This window comes from Seriola dumerili, unplaced genomic scaffold, assembly GCF_002260705.1.
Source record: "Seriola dumerili isolate Sdu_G_001 unplaced genomic scaffold, Sdu_1.0 BDQW01000110.1, whole genome shotgun sequence".
NCBI lineage: Eukaryota > Metazoa > Chordata > Actinopteri > Carangiformes > Carangidae > Seriola > Seriola dumerili.
The window spans coordinates 10,031,223-10,051,083 of record NW_019174365.1 but is presented as its reverse complement, the minus strand read 5'-3'; the positions used below and the strand labels follow the sequence as shown (position 1 = coordinate 10,051,083).

At 40.5% G+C, this 19,861-nt stretch overlaps 1 protein-coding gene across 5 annotated transcripts in view; it reads left to right on the top strand.

The window, feature by feature from the left end:
• The window catches only part of LOC111223055 (sodium bicarbonate cotransporter 3-like), a 43,555-nt gene that overhangs the window by 11,866 nt on the left and 11,828 nt on the right, over positions 1–19,861 (top strand). For 3 of the 5 annotated variants that reach the window (XM_022747034.1, XM_022747038.1, XM_022747035.1), the window contains exons 2-12: positions 4,833–4,914; positions 6,252–6,401; positions 8,176–8,314; positions 9,233–9,393; positions 9,601–9,789; positions 10,808–11,191; positions 15,409–15,488; positions 16,365–16,522; positions 17,407–17,494; positions 17,697–17,843; positions 18,173–18,279. In XM_022747034.1, coding sequence (XP_022602755.1) covers positions 4,833–4,914; positions 6,252–6,401; positions 8,176–8,314; positions 9,233–9,393; positions 9,601–9,789; positions 10,808–11,191; positions 15,409–15,488; positions 16,365–16,522; positions 17,407–17,494; positions 17,697–17,843; positions 18,173–18,279 — 1,685 coding nt within the window. The remainder of the gene's footprint in view (positions 1–4,832; positions 4,915–6,251; positions 6,402–8,175; positions 8,315–9,232; positions 9,394–9,600; positions 9,790–10,807; positions 11,192–15,408; positions 15,489–16,364; positions 16,523–17,406; positions 17,495–17,696; positions 17,844–18,172; positions 18,280–19,861) is intronic. The other 2 variants (XM_022747037.1, XM_022747039.1) reach the window with 2 other exon arrangements.

Below are 19,861 nucleotides of genomic sequence, written 5' to 3'. Positions count from 1 at the left end.
CTGTGGTATTTATAGACTCTATATGAATGTGTGTCTAAAATAAGCCTTTCCTTTGCGGTCACAGTACATCATGCTTATTTGAAATAGTTATAAAAAATATAATGTTTTATTTATACTTATTATATTGCTATTTATTTGATCTTATTCATTTTTATTGTTTTTACTTTTCTGTGCGCATGTTCTTTTGGCTGATTTCTTTTTGTAAAACAATAAGAAAAGTGCTGAATAAATAGTTCATTATTATTATTGTTATTGAAATACACATTTATCATAGAGCCAATCCTGTGTGTGTGTGTGTGTGTGGGGGGGTGTGTGTGTGTGTGTGTGTGTGTGTGTGTGTGTGTGTGTGTGTGTGTGTGTGTGTGTGTGTGTGTGTGTGTGTGTGTGTGTGTGTGTATTATTTTTGTGGTTCAGTATCAGTTGCTGTACTATGGTGGTAGACTCACAGGGACTTCTTCCAGCACATTTACTTCTGCTTTGGCTACACATGCAACAGTAATTGGAGACAGTGTCTCTGTGGCTGCCTTAAATGTCCTGGCACTTAAGGGCAGGGAGTCAGGACACCACTAATAACAAGGTTGGTGATTGGAACAAACCGGGTTGGGTTGAGGAAGTTTATGGTTGTAGATGTGTGTGTGTGTGTGTGGGCTTGTTTTACTATATTTGTTGGGTCCGAAAACGGGAACCTACTGCTCTTGTGGGGTCCAACAGTTATGTAGGGACGAAAATGCCGGAACCCACAAGTTTAAATGGCTGTTTGAGGGTTAAGACTTAGGTCTAGGTTAGGAATAGGGTTAGGGTTAGTGTCTTAGGGTTAGGTATGCAGTTGTGATGGTTAAGGTCTGGGTATAAGGTCTAGGGAACGCATTATGTCAATGACGGGTCCCCACAATTGTAGTAGAACGAGGATTGTGTGGCTGTATGTGTTGCCTAACACTTCTTCTTCGTGAGAACCACTTTGAGTGTCAAACTTACAAAATTTTTTCACTTTTTTGAGGATGTTCTAATTTAAAAGTTAGTGTTGGGATTACTTCAGGGCAAAGGTTTAGATTAAGCATATGCGTGGGTGATCTTCCCAAAAAATCATTTCACAATCTTTTTCACACACAATTACAATCTGAAGTGCAATCTTTGTTCCCAATTTTTCTGTCGAACATGTCCACACTCGAATCAGCATGTGGACTTTTTGTATCATCTATTTGCACCATTTAGAACAGGGGTCCCCAAACTACGGCCCGCGGGCCACATCCGGCCCGCTAAAGCAATTGGAGTGGCCCACTTAACGATCCCAGACAATCCCTCTAAACATCAACCAATTTTTATTAAATTGCATTTTCCTATCATAACATCATAACATATCCGTACTTAAAGGTTGGCATTCTAATTAGAATTGACCATAGTTATGAGCTATTTATAGTTAATAGTGGCTCATCTTCACCTCCTCACACAATGGTATATTCTGACGTGACTTTGATCGTGACCGAGCCAGCGTCAAGCTGCAAAGTTCTGAGGTGGGAATCTGTCATGAAGGTGGTTGTGTCCTGCATAAACTTCATCAGAGCAAACGGACTTAAACACAGGAAGTTCCAAGCCTTTCTCTCCGAGCTAGAATCAGCCCACGGAGACGTGCTTTACCACACTGAAGTCCGCTGGTTAAGCCGGGGCAGAGTTTTGAAGCGTTTTTACGACCTGCTACCCGAAATCAATGCCTTTCTCCTGACAAAGGGAAAAACTGTCCCAGAGCTGATCGACACAGAATGGAAATGGGACCTCGCCTTTATTAACAGATGTGTCAGAAATTTTAAACGGCCTCAACTTGCAGCTCCAAGGCAAGGGAAAACTAATCTGACATGTATTCCCACATCAAAGTATTTGAGCTTAAACTAGCGCTGCTTATTGGACAGGTGCAAAAACAAGACTTCACCCATCTACCTGCTACTCGAAGCCTCTCAGCTGAGAAACCGGCGGTCCCGTTCCCAACCGAGAAGTGCAAGGACGCACTGGAAACACTGAGGGCGGAGTTCGGTGTGCGGTTCCGTGAGCTTCATGTCCACGTTAAAGAAATCCGCACATTCCAGAACCCTTTTGCTGCCGACATTAACGACACCCTGCCTTCTCTTCAATTTGAGCTGGCTGAGTTGCAGACCTGTGATGTGCTGAAAGACGTATTCAGCCCCAACAGTCTGATCAAGTACTATGCTGCCCTCCCAAATGAGACCTACCCCAACATAAGAAAGCACGCAACAAAGATGTCCACAGTTTTTGGGAGCACATATATCTGTGAGCAAACTTTTTCACACATGAAGCTGATAAAAAATCCGACGAGATCAATTCTCACAGATCAACACCTGCATCAGACTCTGAGACTGGCTGTAACTGGAATGGAACCTGACATCAGCATATGAGAGACTGCCCATGGCGGCCCTTCGGAAGGGAGCGAATCAGAAGGCTGGGGCTGACATATGTTACTCAGCGTGACGAGCCAAGTCCGTAGACACCCAATTTGTGGACTTTTGACAAAATTTTTCGTCGCAGCAAGTGTGCCTCGGAGACGTTTAACGAGGCATCCCTTCCAAAGGGAGCGACTTAGAAGGCTGGGGCTGACATATGTTACTCAGCGTGACGAGCCGAGTCCGTAGACACCAAACTTGTGGACTTTGGACAAACTTTTCCGTTGTGACATTCACACTAGTCTTAATGGTGTGGCACCTCAGCATATGAGAGATGACCCATGGCGGCCCGCCCCAGCACAGGCATTGCGCCCAGCAAGCAGAGCTAGCCGCCCGCCGGCCCGCCGGCACGCCCCCCCCAAACGAAGGGCAGCTACAACAAATTATCATTGTAATCTCCACAATAATACTGGTTGTCACCCTGGCCCATATCATTTCCTGTTATAGACTAACCTCGGCCCCCCATCTCAGAAAGGAAAGTTGATGTGGCCCCCACTGAAAAAAGTTTGGGGACCGCTGATTTAAAACATAATATTTCACTAAAGACACTGTTCTCAAAATGGTCATCTACATCATTAAATTCCACATACCACAGTTTTGAACAGAACCATATCTTTAGGAGGTGACTGAGGCGGTCATGTTCCATGTACATATTTTTTTCAACTCCTCAACTGCTTCAGTCAATGATAACTGTTTAAGTTTCAGGACTTCATGTGATACAGGTGAGTGGGGTTGTACTAACTTGAGTGAAACACTCTTACCATTATCGTGCAGATGCTTTCTTTATAGGTGGTTGAATAGATTTGTCGTATTACCTCTGGAAGTGCCGTCCATTGCCCAAAAGAGTTTACAGATAACTTTGCTTTGAGAAATATCTGACTGAGAACCAGCTCCTCATCCACCATGCTGCTAGCTCATGTTAAATTGTTTTTCAAATACAATATGCATAAAAGAAACCCTATGATAGAGACATATGATAGTAGACAATAATTCTATTGGTTTGTGAACATTGCATGGATCCACAATATTAGGCTTGTTCCATTACAGTTGGTACAATGATATGACATCTTCAAGATCAATCACGATATAAAATCCTCGGATCACCCACCCCTAATTAAGCATGTACTGCCGATGGTTAAAGTTATGGTTTGGGGCCAGTGGATGAGTGAGTATACCAATTGTATTTATGTTTGTTAGGGTATTGTAATTATGGTTTTAGGGCACTATAATTTAATAAAGAATATTAATAATGTGCAGTTTGCTGCTATGTATTCTGACAGTTTTATGTCTCCTCTAATTTGATCCTTCTATCTCTTTATGTTTCCATGACATTGATATTAGGCTTATTATTTTCACTAAGGTCATAACCTCTTTATTCATGAGCCAGCCTCTTGACGTTGCTATGAAACTCTACCTTTATTGCTTGAACTTTAACAATAAATATAGTTTACAATACAGACTAATTAGTTTTAGGAAAATAGCACATAGATAAACCCCCTGTGAGCCAACGATACCTTGCTGCCTTAATTACCTGAGGTTATTAAAGACAACCATCAGCAGTCAGTGTGCTAGAGCTATGCAGTTATCACATTGTTTGCCAAATTGAACTTGTCTGTGAGAGTGGGTAATTTTGTTCTGTACTATATTTCAAATGTCTAATCATTAACTACAGTTCATGCATTTTTGTCTGTACCATGGTCTAAGCTATTTTTCTTGACTGCCATGAATAAATATTGAGGAAAAAGGCTGCCAGTATTGGCCATGTGCATAACTAAAATCCTTTTTTGTTTTGTTTGTTATATGTCTGGGGTTTAACCCCAGAGCTACGGAGTGATTTGGTATGGGGTAAATCTAAAAATGAAAAACCAAACAGGACTCACTTTTGATCAAATGTAAGGGCCTCCATGTTGTATTCACACTAGTGCAATCACAGCCAGGCAATTGGATATGCTGCAGTCTGATAAAGGGTTCTTCTTACTACCCTTTTGATTCCCCACGTTGGTATTCACAGACTCACTATATCTCTCATCAACAGGTAATGGAGTGAACAAGTTGTCCTCAACTGACACAACAAACTTTGATATCTATTCCTTTGTGATGACAGTCCATACAATTTGTTAAAAAATGGACTAAAGCTTAATTTTAATACAGTTTAGTGAACATTGTGCTCTGTTACAGTGATGAGATTTCAGTTGTGTCTGTTATTATCAGATGCAATTCAGTTATGCTTTTAATGTGTTTTCTTTCCTGATCTTTCTCAGCCATTGGTGTCTCCCCAAGACCAAAGCTTAAGGTGGTAGTGTCCAGTGTGTAGATAGATTATAGTATTAACAAATATTTTGTTGCTCTCCCTCTCTGTCTCTCTCTCATCATCAATCTCAGGGTCTAGATGAAGAGGCGATCGTTGACCATGGAAAGACCAGCTTTACCACTCACACAAACTATGAAAAGGAAGACTTGGAAAGTAAGTCATTCAGATGGAAAGACTTTTCTGGTGACTATGTGCTTTTTGTAATTGATGGAAATGTAGGATCCTAAACCTGCAGCATTAAGTGGAAACACTTGCTAGTTAGCATAACACCTGAAGTGTTGGTGCCGGTCACTTGTAGAGAATGCAGCATTATTACAACCACAATATCTCCCTCAGGTGTTAGCTATTTGCACCCCCTGTCCAGCTTACTCCTCTCTTTATTTGAGTCCACCACACTTCACATCCTCCATTCAATAATGTCTCCATTTATCCCATTATTTCCTTTTGTGACACCCCTGGAGCCCTCTGCTTTCTGTCCAGCTAAGCTGTCAGGTTTTGTCTCTCCATCCTCTTTCATCTCCTGTGTCTTTTCTCCCTCTTCCTCTTCCCATCTTTCTCTACCTCTGTTTCCCTCCATCTGTTCAGCACATGTGTATGTTGCTTACGCCTTCCTCTGGGTGCTGCATCCTGGCTTCAATCCTCCTGGGTTCTCTTTCAAATCAAAGAGCGATAACTTGCCTGTGAAAAATGACTATTGGCAGTGAATCTAGGGCAAAAATAGGGCGTTTGCATCTCATAATATGGTTCCTGCATGGCGCTGACAATAATGAGGGGAAGTAGATAAAACATTGAGGTGAAAACAGAAGGGTGAAAATGGTAAAATGCTGTTCTCTGGCTTCCTTCAAGTAGGTTATGTAGAGCATTCAAAAGGAATGGAAAGAAGTTCTTTGTCTTCTGTCTTAAACGTTGGTGTATCTGTTTTACTTTAGTTGTAAATTACTGTCTATTCCTGGAATTTATTGTTACTATCACTTTAACAGTGGAGAAGTTGCATTGAATCTATTGCATTTGGTACTCCATTTCTATTATTGTATGGCTTCTGGAAATAATTTTATTTATTACTTGCTTTGACATTCATTAATTTAGCTGCTCACAGAAGCAGAAATCACCAAGAGACCTCAAGTAACATGTTTGAGTAGAATGTTGTCAATATCTACCCATGAGATAGAATGAACCTGTTACAAAAGTTCTATATAATATATATATTTCTTTGTGGCTGCAGAATTGGAGAAAATGTAGTTATGTCAAAACAAATAACTAAAAAAAAACAAATTATTTTTTCTTATTGCCACCTTATTTGTGGTATTCTGAGCTACTTTGTATTATAATACTGATGATGCACCTGAAGTGGTAACTATTTCTTCTTTTATGCTAATTTACCTTTACCTAATCTAACATTTTAACAAAATCCTTTTCCTTCTTTCTTTTTCCTCAATTTTCAAGATGTTGTAAAGGGAAAGTGGTCTGAATTTCACCTTTCTGTTCCCCAGGCCACAGAGCAGTGTACGTAGGCGTCCATGTTCCTCTTGGAAGAGAGAGCAAGCGAAGGCATCGCCACCGAGGACACAAACACCACCGAAAGAAGAAAGAGAGAGACTCTGAGGAGGGGAAGGAAGATGGCAGGGAATCCCCTTCTTACGGTTGGACACTGTTTCTAACTTATAACACCTAGCTTACAGTGAATGTCTTATGTCTATGTAACGGGAGGCACACCTTGTTTTTCTGTTTTTCTATTTCACTCTCTAAGTTCCACTCTCTAGTCTTATTTTCTATCCCGAAGTACTGTACCTTGCAGTTAATGACTGCTTTTGGGAGGCTTAAACCGTGTTTATTCATACACCCACAGGACTCGCATTAGACAATAACCAGAAACCTTTGCAATCTAGAATAGATAGACCTATCTTAGTTTTTGTATGCCTGTCAATATCTTGTTATTGGTGGCTGTTTTGTGATGCTTGTACTTTAGTGCTTTGAATTGGTAAAAAAAAATCTTTACAAATAGTAAAGCTATTTGTAAAAAGCTAGAAGTAAATAGACCCCCTTCACCAAACAAATTGTCCTTATTCAAGCATTAATGCAGTGTTATACACCACCCCAAAACATTGGAATGTAGTATTCATTAACTAGTAAATGCCATTTTTCATTTAAAACCTTGGGTTGAAAAGTTGTGAGTGGAAAGTGGAGGGAGATGAGTTTGATATTATGGTGTTTTTTTGTTTTTTCAATCAAATCCCCTTTTAACAATGCACAGATTGCCTGCTTAGAGCATCACTTTGCTTCAGCCTTCTGTGGTTCTCTGTATTTCAAACAGTTGTGAATAAAACATTCAGTTCTAAAAGGCATTAAAGGCCACAGGGAACAGCTTTGACCGATTGAAGGCTATGACATTTTAAGGGATGTGTGTATGTGTTTGTGTTAGAAGTTGCTGCATCATCTCAACTGCAAGAATCAGAAACACCCAAACAATGCGTCTTTATGCTCAGGTATTTGTGTGGAATAATGGTAGCAGCAGCAACAGCAATATGAAATGTACTCGCATGTACGTAATACACACCAGACCACCGCACAGTGTATCCATGTGTTAACAGAAAATAACTCTCCCTTTTTGCCTCCAGTCATTCCATTTCTGCCTCCCTGTGGCGTTTAGTCTTGTTATCTGCCATATCTATTTCCGTTTTCTCTCTGGTTCCAGATGTCTTGATATCTGCCCTCTAATTCAGTCAGACATGAAAAGAAATTCTCCTGAAGAGCAGCCAAATTTTCATTATTCCCTCTTGCACACTTTTCCACAGAAAATTTTTCAGCATCAAGCCTGCAGATGTATTTATTATATACCAGAATGAAAAGCAATTAGTATGATGCAACTTGTACTTATACTGGCCAGCCACACACAAACACAGACACTTTCTCAAACTGATCACAAGAAATTCAGTTTCATCCTACTACCATCTCCTCTTATTATGCTCAGATTTAATCTCTGCTTCTCTGAGACAGTTTCCCCCATCACGCTCTATAGCTGAACTCAGAGAAAAGTAAGGTACTAGACAGGAAACTCGCTAGACATGGTTCAGTAATACGATGCTATATTTGAGATCCACTTAAAGGTGCCCTGCAGTGTTTTCTTGTAAACAAATAAGTTATGTTTTCATTCACTGCATTCACACCTAAACAGATTGCATGTATCCTTGAAGTCTACCAAAAAAGTTGCATTTCTTTCCCCAGAAAACATTTGGAAAGCTTTATTTAGCTATATAGCTATTTATTAATATTTTGGAACTGCATTCACTTGTGTGGGCTACTAGAGGTCAAAAACTCCATAAGGTACCATTTAATAGGAATTAATGCCTTTAGAATTTTACTGTTGTTATCATTGTAAACCTTGTAAATATGACCTTTGGGCTTTGCTCTGTCCAGACACACCATCCCAGAGGGTCCAGTTCATCTTGGGTACAGAGGACGATGACCTCGAGCATGTCCCACATGACCTCTTCACTGAGATGGATGAGCTCTCCTTCAGAGACGGCAGTGCCACTGAATGGAAAGAGACTGCCAGGTCAGTAAAGCATCTTAAGGCATGAACATCATGATGACAACTACATAACCACCGTTTGCTTTTTGTACAATATAAGTTTTCAACATTTGTAGCATAATCATAGACTAACACCATTAGTCATTAGTTAACTGAAAACCCTGTTGACTGTTAGTCATAACTATCAGCCTTAATGATTACATTTACTGTATATGCACATATAACTGTGAAAAATTATATTTTTTGAAGAAGGCAAGAGTCCATTTGAGCCTTATGTTTTCATAATTTGGCAATTTTTCATCATAATTTGTTTCCTTTCCTGTGATCAAACTGTTCTCTTTAGTTTCTGTGTTTGGAGAGAATTGTCTAAATCAATGTGTGATACAGTTTGGTTTTGTAGCTCTGTTTAAAGGAGATATATGTAAGTTTTGCTATTGCTACATATCAAACATTTGCTTGAACACCTGTTTACTTACTTACTGATACTGAGTCACTGTAGCATCCAATCCGCCCTGAAGAGGTAGTGCTGCCCAGATGGTGTATTATAACCTTGTGTCTTGTAAATGCAGCGATGGCTGAAGCTCTTGGCAAGACTGGTATGTAAACAGTTGTTAATGCTAATGTTGGCTATGTAGCAATAGCAAAACTTCCAAATGGCTTCTTTTATGTAGCTTCCAGAATCTGCAGCAATACTGAAACATTTTGCCTGCTTTTTTTCATAAGCCAGTCTCAACCTCCAGTCAAAAAAACAGGGTTGTTTTTTTTTTTTGTTTTTTTTGTTATTAACAACTTGTTTAAGGAAAAATGTAGCTGGCGAATATGAGCCATAATCTTGTGTCCTTGAACTATAATACAATGCTCATTAATTTTTTATTAGTCATTTGTAAATTCAAGCATTTCTGTGTTTGTGTGTGTGCGTGTGCTCTTGGGTTTTATATACAGATGGCTGAAGTTTGAGGAGGATGTGGAAGATGGTGGGGAGAGGTGGAGTAAACCCTACGTGGCAACATTGTCACTACACAGCTTATTTGAACTACGCAGCTGTATACTCAATGGCACAGTCATGCTGGATATGAGGGCCAACAGTATCGAGGAAATTGCGGGTATATTTCACAATACACTTAAATCGCATCTTAAAGGACATGTCATACCAATTCTATTGTATTTCTAATGGAGAATTGTGATGAAAAGTGTAAGATAAATAAAACATAATCATTAATTATTCTAGTAATATAATTTTCAATGCCCCACATATCACTTCTGTTTTCTCTAACCGTGCATATTAATGGTCCTGCTTTTGTATGACTCAGACATGGTGATAGACAGCATGGTGGCTTCAGGCCAGCTGAAGGAGGATCTGCGGGAAAAGGTGCGGGAAGCCATGCTGAAGAAACACCACCACCAGAATGAGAGAAAGCTCAGCAATCGCATCCCTCTGGTGCGCTCCATTGCTGACATAGGCAAGAAACATTCTGACCCACTCTTGCTTGAAAGAAACGGTGAGATCCTACAAAGCACTTGCATTTCTTTTTCCTCCACATTTGCCACCACTGGGGAACTGTTCCTAAAAATCCACTGTTCAAATCCCTCAATGCCAGCATAGAAGGTGGATGATAAAAGTGAGTAAAATCTAGAGAATGATTTATATTGAAGCAGTCAGTTCCCTTAGCGAAAGAGAAATCTGGGTGCTAATGATTGTGCTAACTGGTATGGCTGGCCTGGCTTTTGGGGTTTGAATTAATGATTGTTTTCACTACTTAAGGTGACACTCAGGAAATATTGCTTTACCTGCAACTGGAATCAGCATTGTGTATTTTTTGACTGGGCATGGCCACAGTGGTGTTAATGTATGGTGTGCATTTTAAGATCTTGGGCACCAGCCTGAGGTTTTAAGAATGAAAGAGATGTCACATTCTTCACTTCTGTGCCTGTGGTTCTTGTTGGGCTTGCATTGTCATGTCATCAAACCTGAAATGCAATTGTGAAAGGTCAAAATTATATATGATTGATGGTTGATGTGGGTAATAGTAGTAGTGTGAAAGATGTATGTACCAAAATGAGTGTGTACTGTGATTTATGACTGGTTTGTTTGTAGCAGAGCACATGTTTGCTTACAATGCACTGACATCGTGCTAACTCATTCTCTCCTGCATGCAAGCCTATCTGAAGTTAGAACTTGCCTCAGTTCAGTCACATTGTGTGATTGTGTTGTTTAGAATTGAATGGAACAAGTTGTTTGGCCCTTGCGGACCCTCCTACATGCCTCACTGAATCATTGTCAGTGTCTTTAGCACACAACCATGCTTCTTGCTCACGTTTTTGCAAGCACGAATCTCTCTAACTACACCTCTGCCACGCTCTTGCTGCCCACCCCTTCTTCTCCAGATACCATCTCTGTGATGTACTCCTACTTCATATGTTTTTCCTCTCTGCTCCATCCCTTATTCCTACTCTTGTTTTCCCTCCTTCTCTCTCTCCCCTCTCCTTTCCTTTTTTTGCCATTGTCTCCTCTGTTAGGAGAGGGGCTGTCCTCTTCACGTCTCTCTCTCCACAAGCCAGGGGCATCCTCCTCTGTATCCAACCTGTCCCAAAGACGAGAGTCCCGAGTCTCCGTCCTGCTCAACCACCTCCTGCCCTCTTCTTACTCCAACACTGGGTCCTCCCCAGCTCCATCACCCCTCACCACCCCTCAAAATACCCCCGCTTCCTTCCGGCGCTCCTCCCAAAGCCCACCACGCACCCGTGGCGCAGGCCTTGGCCCTCAAGGCATCCCTCAGGTGGTCGTATCGCCTCCCGAAGATGACGACCCACCAAACTCTGCAGAAGATGATGCTGCATCACCACAGTTCAGCCGGCGAGCATCCTCGGCATCCCAGGGCCTCGAGCTGCTGCCCTTAGAAGGCAAATATCTGTGTAGCCTGCCAGTGTGAGTCACGGCTTGAACAGAGAACACTAGCACTAGCATGAAAGCTCTGCTCCCCGTTAACTTCCAACCCTGCGGCCATCTCATCAATAACCCAGCAAGGCTCACTTGCTTAAGACGCTGTTCCCACTGTATTTATATCAAAATTTCTGACACCGCTCTCTTCTCCATCATGATCTTGCTTCTGTCCCTTCTCAGTTTCTGTCTATTCCACTAACCCCTTATTTTCTACAAAGATACATTGCTTTTGCTGTCCTGAAAACCCTTTTCACCCCTTTTTACCATTCAAACATCTCTCTGTCCCATTCCCAAGCGTCTATGCCTTGTTTGTCTCTCTCCCTGTCTCCCTTCACACCACCATCATTGTGGTTGCATGGCTGCCCTCAAAATGTTTTCGTCTCTCATCCTTCATCATGTGTCCTGTGATGTTTTATTACTATGTTTATACCCCATCTCTCTCTTCTCAGTCAGCTTGTGTCATGTAAGACCTGTTAGTAGGGATGTCCCGGTCCCATTGTTCCTTCTTGCCACTGACCACAGACTGGGGCATTTAATCTTAAGCATCGGCTGATATTAATTTATTTGTTATACAGGTATATAATACAGTTTCTCAGCACACACTTACCATTAAGTTGGCATACATAAAAAACAATAAAGCCAACCCAATGTAGGTTGGTACAGCAGGATATCATGAAGAAAATATAACTTAAGTCACAGATTTCTGTGATTGTTTCCAATAAAATTTTAAATAATGTCTGATAGTGTTTCATATGATATCCACAGAGAGAGGAGTGTTAATATGGATCTATTGTTTTGCACAAATTTAGACTCTAAAGAGAGGACTTTTTCTGACGTAAAATCACTCCGGTTTTACTTGCTGACAATCTCTCTCTCTGTAGATGTCATTAAATGGAACCGCTGGCTACTGTTTATTTTTTTGTGCTGGTCTGCTGTTCACTCACAACACTGCATTAGGCTCCTTCTGTTCAAGCAGAGTGTATTGGGGGCTTTTTGTTGGATTGCGTACTCACAGCACACTTTAATTGCTGGTATCAATCAGTATAAAAAAATGCCTTTGTCTCAGAAACAAATACGCTCGAAACATACCATAGCTGTTCCTTATGCATTTGGTATGATGTAGAAACTGACATAATACGTCCTAAATTCTTTCAGGTGTAACTTGTTTTATCCTCAGGTGACTGTTTCACTTTGAGTACACACAAATATAAATGTCATGCAACTTGTGCTTTTCCCATTGCATCATTTGGCACCCATGCTCTTCTGCTTCATCAATTCCTAAAATTAAACATTCTTTTACCCGATTCAGTGTGTAGTGAGAGCAATGTGTGCCAGCAGCACGGCTAAATATAAGCCAGAGACCATGGTGGGTGTATTGGTACTGTATGTACTATCAAACTGCCACCTACGATGGCTTTTTGTTCTTCCCAAACCAAGCCCTGTCAGTTTATTATTAGACTGTGTGTGCGTGCGTGTACGTCGGTTTCGCTCTGGGAATGGCTCCATTTCAAAGTATGGGTCATTAGAACCAGTGATCACTTGGTGGAAGCTGAATCTGAAAGGTTGGGGTGGTCTTATTATAGCTGATGAGTTTCTGTAATTGTACCCCCTTCTAGGAAAATATACAGTATTTCCCAAGAGGCAATCATCTTGACATCAGTGTGTGGGTTATTCAGAGGAGGTTTTCAAGCATTCATCATTACAGTTTAATAATGCGCTCTGGTGTGCACTGTAGATTGTAAAAACTGCACTGTTGACCCAAAATAACTAACCATCTATTGAACAGAAATAAAGTGTTAGACAGTAAAATACCCTTAATGGGTTATTTAGATGAATTTTTTTCTAGCTGCCAGTAATAGCTGGCTTACAGGTTTCAAATAATTATAGTCGACAATGCATTGATATGGATGTTGCAGTTTTTTAGACATGCACTGTAATGGGATTGAGTTGTCTGTAGGCTATTTATACATATTCATGCCATGAACCCATTGAGCATGAAGTCATGGGTGAAAGACTTGTATACAGGGCATGCAGGGAATCACTGGTACACTTGTTCTGTCTTATTATAGGTCCCACATGAAGGCTTTCCAAATCTTAAGTGTTTTTCTGCGTCATATAGTGTCCTTTCAACTGTCATGGGTCAGGTTTATAAAACAGAGGCCATTTTAGAATAGAAAAAAATATGGATTCATGGGGACATAGTGTCATTGCTTGCAATCTCTGAGTCTTTATACAGTGTAATGTAAACTGTAGAAAGAACTGTAGTTCAATACATAAATATATCCATACAACTACTAGACCAAGAGCCTATATAAATTAATATAATTTTGTTTTTCACCTTTTTATTAGAAAATTTCCAGTACTACCAGCCCCACATAAGAGTCAGAAAATATGTATCATTTCAGTTATTTATGTGACTTTTTTGCATATGAATGAGGCATCACTGTGACGACACTGTTTACAAGGTTGGTATGGGGGAGCATTCCAGGGCTTAGCCTTGCTGAATGAAGTGTGTTGGCGGATGCAACCTAAGCTAATCCCACCCTTATTCCAAGAGGCTTTGTTGGGTATGTGAGCAATCATGCTCCTGTTCAGCAGTCACTGCTACCCAGCATCCACTGGGGCTACCCCAGGGTACAGTTCAAGGGTATGGCTTACTGGCCAAATCACGTGCTGGCAGAAATTGCACAATTTTTATTTGGGATTAATTGTAGATGAGAAAATGGCATATTGTTTAAGCCTTTATAAATAAATTTTGTTTGACGTTGGCTTGTTTACATCTTGATGGCAAAATAAGAAATGTGTCGATATAGATGTGGAAAATGAGAAAATATGGAAAACCTGGTAAAAGAAGTGTTACTTCCAAATTTCAGAGGATAGTATGCATATGCTATTCTTTGACATCTCTTCCTCATTTCATCTCCCACTCTCATGTCACTTCAAGTGCTAGCGTTTCCTGTATCTGGTATGGCTCAAATCACATAAGCAATGTTGAAGTGTGCAGCCAATTATGCACCGAAATATTTTAGCTTTAACACTTGAAGGTGCTGAAGTCTGAGGAAGGAGAACTGTCAGGCATATCAAACACAGGCACTCACCTTTACTTTAAAGCTGACATGAACTCGAGTTAAGCAGGACTGACTTAAGCACCAGATTAATGAGCTCAACAGACGGGGAGCAATCAGCAACAGCGCTGTCTGAAATATATCTTCGTCTCTGTGGAGAGCCATCAGGGATTAAGCCCTGTACAGTATCATCACATCTAGCATGTGATGTTTGTGGTTGCAGAAATCATTTCACCTGCAGCAGAAAATGTAAAAAAAGAAAAGAAATGTTAGACAGCAAATTCAACGACTATTGTTTTAGTTTGTTAAACATTTCAGCAAACATTTTATGCATTTCGAGTATTATCAGGTTCATTAACTCTCTGTTGTATTTCAGTCAGCCACTGATCCCTGTTCAAAGTGGATCTCAACTTCTGTGTCTGTTGACTGCCAGTGCTGCAGGTTTAATTTTAGTCATCTAATAGGGGATGGCGTGGCACAGGGATGCAGTTCATTGCCTGGTACAATAGAAAACCTGCAGTGTCTGAGCTGATTCTCATCCCATTCAAATGTAAGGAAATTTGCTAGATAAAGTTTATGATTTAATTGAATATCTCATAGGTGATACACTAACCTCAGAAGTGGAGAAATGAAGAAATATTCTGACAGTAATACTTCCCAAGACTGATAAGACAGGCTACATAACTAAGGAGTGCAAAATGACCCAAACAGAATGTAAACGTCACACTATAACAGCACACTAACACACACTAAACCTACTAAACCTACAGTGCTGCATCACAAGCAAATGTGGGCAGCAGTGTGATATCAGGATTTTATACCAGGTTTGTTTGCCAAGAGTGAGTAACTGCCTGTGAAATTGCCTCCCATTTGTTGAGCCTGTGCCATAAAGTAGTGGTCTATCACAGATAAACATACCTTGAACTTTTTTTTTTCCATGTCTTCATATTGAAATGTGAGTAGAGAGAAAAATTAAAGACAAATGGCATTTATTAATGACATCACAAATAGCATTTCATGGTGAACCACACAGCTTTTCTCCTCCAGTCATTGCGTCCCAAGTCCTTACACATTGCCCATCACTGCTTTGTCTCTCCCCCTGTTCCTCCCAGGACCATTGGTGTCTCCGAACTCTGTCCCTAACAACCTGGATGGCAACAAGGCAGTGGAGAGGAGGCCGTCCAAAGTAGGGGTCAGTAGAGAAAGCAGCAGTGTCGACTTCAGCAAGGTAACCTAGCCACAGTACTGAGCACAGAAACAGTCCATCATGGTGGAAGGACCCATGACCAAGTCCATCCGTGTTTTTCTTCAGTTTCTGGACTTTCACAGACATTTCAGTGGCCTGTGTTGAAAAATGCCTCTATGAGAGCCAACATCACATTCCCATCAGCCCTTTTCTTCCGAGCTCAGTAAGAGGCATCTTCAGTCACTGCTCCACCTGTAATGGACTAAGAATTGATCAAAGTAAAAGTCTCATGTAGTTATGTAACTCTGTTTAGTTTTGAAAATTCCTCCCTCACATGGCCGCCATCCATCCTACCATTTTGTCGTTCCTCATCCATTAAATAAAATGGCAGGCTGCCATAAGTAGTTATCATTATAAAACCATCCATTTTGACTGCCAAAAAATAAGGTGCAGTGTTTATATGAGTCAGAGGATACAAAAGAAAGATGAAGGCACAGTGTGTCCTACACAGGGATAAAAAAAAATGTTGCCATGCTCAGATCTGTATTTAGCGTTGTACATAAGAGATATTTATTCAGGGAACATGAGAATAAATGCATAGCGTCAACGGACAATCTTTGCTCAGTACTATGTAGTCCTTAATATACATACTAACTTATCCGTCATTTGTTATCATAGCTTCCCAACGACCTGCTGCCATCTCTTACGTTTCCACATCTTCATCTCTGTTTGCATGTGTGCACTTCTCTTGCATTTCCTGTGACCAAGTCTTTTATTTTCTATCACAACTTCCTCTTCTTTGTCTCTGGTTTTCCTCTGTTTTATTATTAGTAATTGTCTGTGTATCTGATTCCTCAATTTCATTGGTTCCTGTGGTTTCAGGTGGATATGAATTTCATGAAAAAGATTCCTCCAGGCGCCGAGGCTTCCAATGTGCTGGTGGGAGAAGTGGACTTCCTGGAGAAGCCCATAATTGCCTTTGTACGGCTGTCCCCAGCAGTCCTTATCACAGGCCTCACAGAGGTGCCTGTTCCCACAAGGTAAAGTAATTATCTCCAAGAAGGACATTATGTTTTCACCCGTGTCTGTTGATCTGTCAGCAAAAATTACTGAACCGATTTGTATTGAACTTGGTGGAGGGATGGGGCATGGGTCATTTCAATTTTGTGTCAGATCTGGATCACTTACCATGATCTTGAATTATTTTTTATGAAGTCCTGTGTATGTTGTTTGATATTGGTCTTGGAGGAAGTCTGCACTCTCTGAGTGCCCTTTTAGTTACCTCCACCAAGGAGGTTATGTTTTTACCTTTGTCTGTTTGTTGGTTTGTTTGTTTGTATATTTGTTATTATGCAAAAAATACTGGGGCCAGATAAGAAGGCATTAAAGCTTGGTGCAGATCCAGTTAAAGGGGCAGCTCTTTTTTTATCACTTTCCTTAACATTATGTGATGAGGGCAATTTCTCAAGAAATAGTGTTTGGATCTTGATGTAAAAAATCAGACATATTCATGGTGTTGAGATCTATGAGATCAAGTGGGCAACACATTTTTGTTGACAGTTTCACTCTATTCCACCACATCAGAGGGGGCAGTACCAAACCAGGAAACTTAACAATGTGCCAACAAAGGCAGGGAAGAAGACTGATAGCTAGCAAACATGGATTTTAACAATGCAGGTATCAAAATATTTGAAAAATCAGCTTTGCAAAAGTTTAATGAAGAAGGAAATGTATTCATCATGTTTATTAGACCTCAAGAATACACACAGTGTGTTTCATTGAGAAAGGATGAATGCTGATTTAAGTGTTTACCAAAAAACTCCTGTTTGCCTTTGAGTTAATACAGTACGTATTGTTGTGATTTGTATTACCAGTTACTGCTATTTATGGTGACTCTGAGTTTGAATGTGTGTCTTGTTCAAAGGTTTCTTTTCCTGCTTTTGGGTCCTCATGGCAAAGGGCCACAGTACCATGAAATTGGCAGATCCATGGCCACACTGATGACAGATGAGGTGAGAGCGGGAAAAATACATCTGATTAATAATGTCATTTTAGCTTGACAGCAAAGGATATCTTTGGATTTTGGGATTAAAGATGAACACTGTGCTGGTCTTCTTTTTCTTTTTTCTTTTTTCTTTTTTCTTTTACTTTTTGGTACCCTTAACATGCAGTTGCAGAGACATTTAACAACTCCTAATAATATTGATTTTGTAGATTTTCCACGATGTGGCATACAAAGCCAAAGACCGAACGGATCTCCTCTCTGGGATAGATGAGTTCCTTGATCAAGTGACTGTCCTGCCTCCTGGAGAATGGGATCCCACGATTCGGATTGAGCCCCCCAAGAATGTCCCATCTCAGGTTACTGAGTCTCCTTGTCAGAGATTGTGTTAGGTGCACTTATTGAATAATGTGTACAAAGATGCGTCTTTGTTTTACGCTTAATCCATATTGTGTTAGACGGATATGATATGAGAGTCACTTATAACAAATGTATAACAATTAAAAAAAAAAAAAAATTATGGCAGGTATAATGGCAGGTATAGGTGCAGAGATCATTGCCCAGCTTCACTTTATCATACCACTATAATCACACTGAGAGGGCCCCCTTATGGATTTCAAGCGTCATGACAGCATAGGAATTGCAACACGTGGAACCATATTATATTTAAATGTCCTTTGATCTGCAGATGAAGAGAAAGAGACCGCCCCAGCCCAACGGCAATGCGTCTCCAGCTGGAGAGCTGGAGAAGGAAGACGGCCATCACATAGGGCCTGAGCTACAGAGGACCGGGAGGTGAGCACAGTACATTTTCTTGGCACAGCAACTATGATCATTTTTAAAGCAAATTGACCTCACTTTCATTTATAATCTCACTTGTGTTAGCAAATGTGTTGACAAAGAAATATTTGATAATTAAAGCATGTCCTAGTGGAATTAACAACTTCATTAGTCACAAGAAGGCATGTTTAATATATCATGTTGATTATTCTGGGACAAGTGCCTCATGTTAACAAGAGCTGCAAGAAAAGCTCATCTGAGAGACTAAGGACCTCATTTTATCTTCTTTAGTTAGAGTCTTATTTGTGATAACATTAATGAGAATGATGATCAGATGAATTACAAGCCATTAAATATTTTTCACTATGTTTTTTTTCCAAACAGCAGATGGCAATAGAACTTGGTAATAGTGCTCTGTAAACACCATTTTTTTTTAAGTAAAAGCTTTTGGAATTTTTTTCTATAAGGTTCCTCACATATCATTATTGTACACTAGACAAAAAATCTATAAAATGTAAAATTTTATCAGTTAATACTACTATGTGCTTGTGCAGACACATCTCTACTGTATTCTATGAACCTCAGATGCTGACATTTACAGATAGCTCATGCTGAGTCTCTAGAGCCTGAGCCACACAGTGAGGAGAATGGGTTTATTTGAAACCTCAGACAGACACACACCCTCTGCACACAGACATCAGTTTGGAGGTGTTGTATTATTTACGGATTCACTCTGCTTTTCACTGCCACTATGATGGAGCTGCTGGGGGATAGAGAACTATGAGGAAGTGCAAGAAGCTAATGTAAAGAAAGCTATCAGGAATGGGGACAAAAGAGACAGCAGGGGTTGTGGAAGGAGGCTATAGAGGTATTCCAGAGGTGTAGGGGAAAAAGGAAATGAAAGAATACCTCACAGCAGAGCAGTTGGACAGATGTCAGAGAAAAGAGACATAGATATACAAGGTGAGAAATCACTCAAAGGCAAAGTACGAAGAGGCAGAAGCAGAGAGAAGATGCATGGGTATGGAGTAATTCTGAACAGTATATGCAAGATAAACTCTGCCCTGGTTAAAATTATATGGCAGCAAGATCAAAGTGCCATCTAGAATTGATGAACATTTTTAAGAGACACAATCACAATCTCATGACACCACCTTTCTTTTACAGTGGGTACAACGACAGTGTTCAGCTGTCTTAACTCCCGACCAATTAAATGTGTAAAATGGTAGCATGTAGTAAATTAGCAATTTTTCGAAAATTACAATTTTAATCACCTCATATTATCAAACATCCATCCATCCATCCATTTTCCACCGCTTATCCTCTAGTAGGGTCGCGGGGGGGCTGGAGCCTATCCCAGCATCCATTCGGGCGAGAGGCGGGGTACACCCTGGACAGGTCGCCAGTCCATCGCAGGGCACACAGAGACAAACAACCATTCACTCTCACATTCATACCTATGGTCAATTTGGAGTAACCAATTAGCCTAGTCCCCATTTGCATGTCTTTGGACTGTGGGAGGAAGCCGGAGTACCCGGAGAGAACCCACACAAGCACGGGGAGAACATGCAAACTCCACACAGAAAGACCCCGCGTC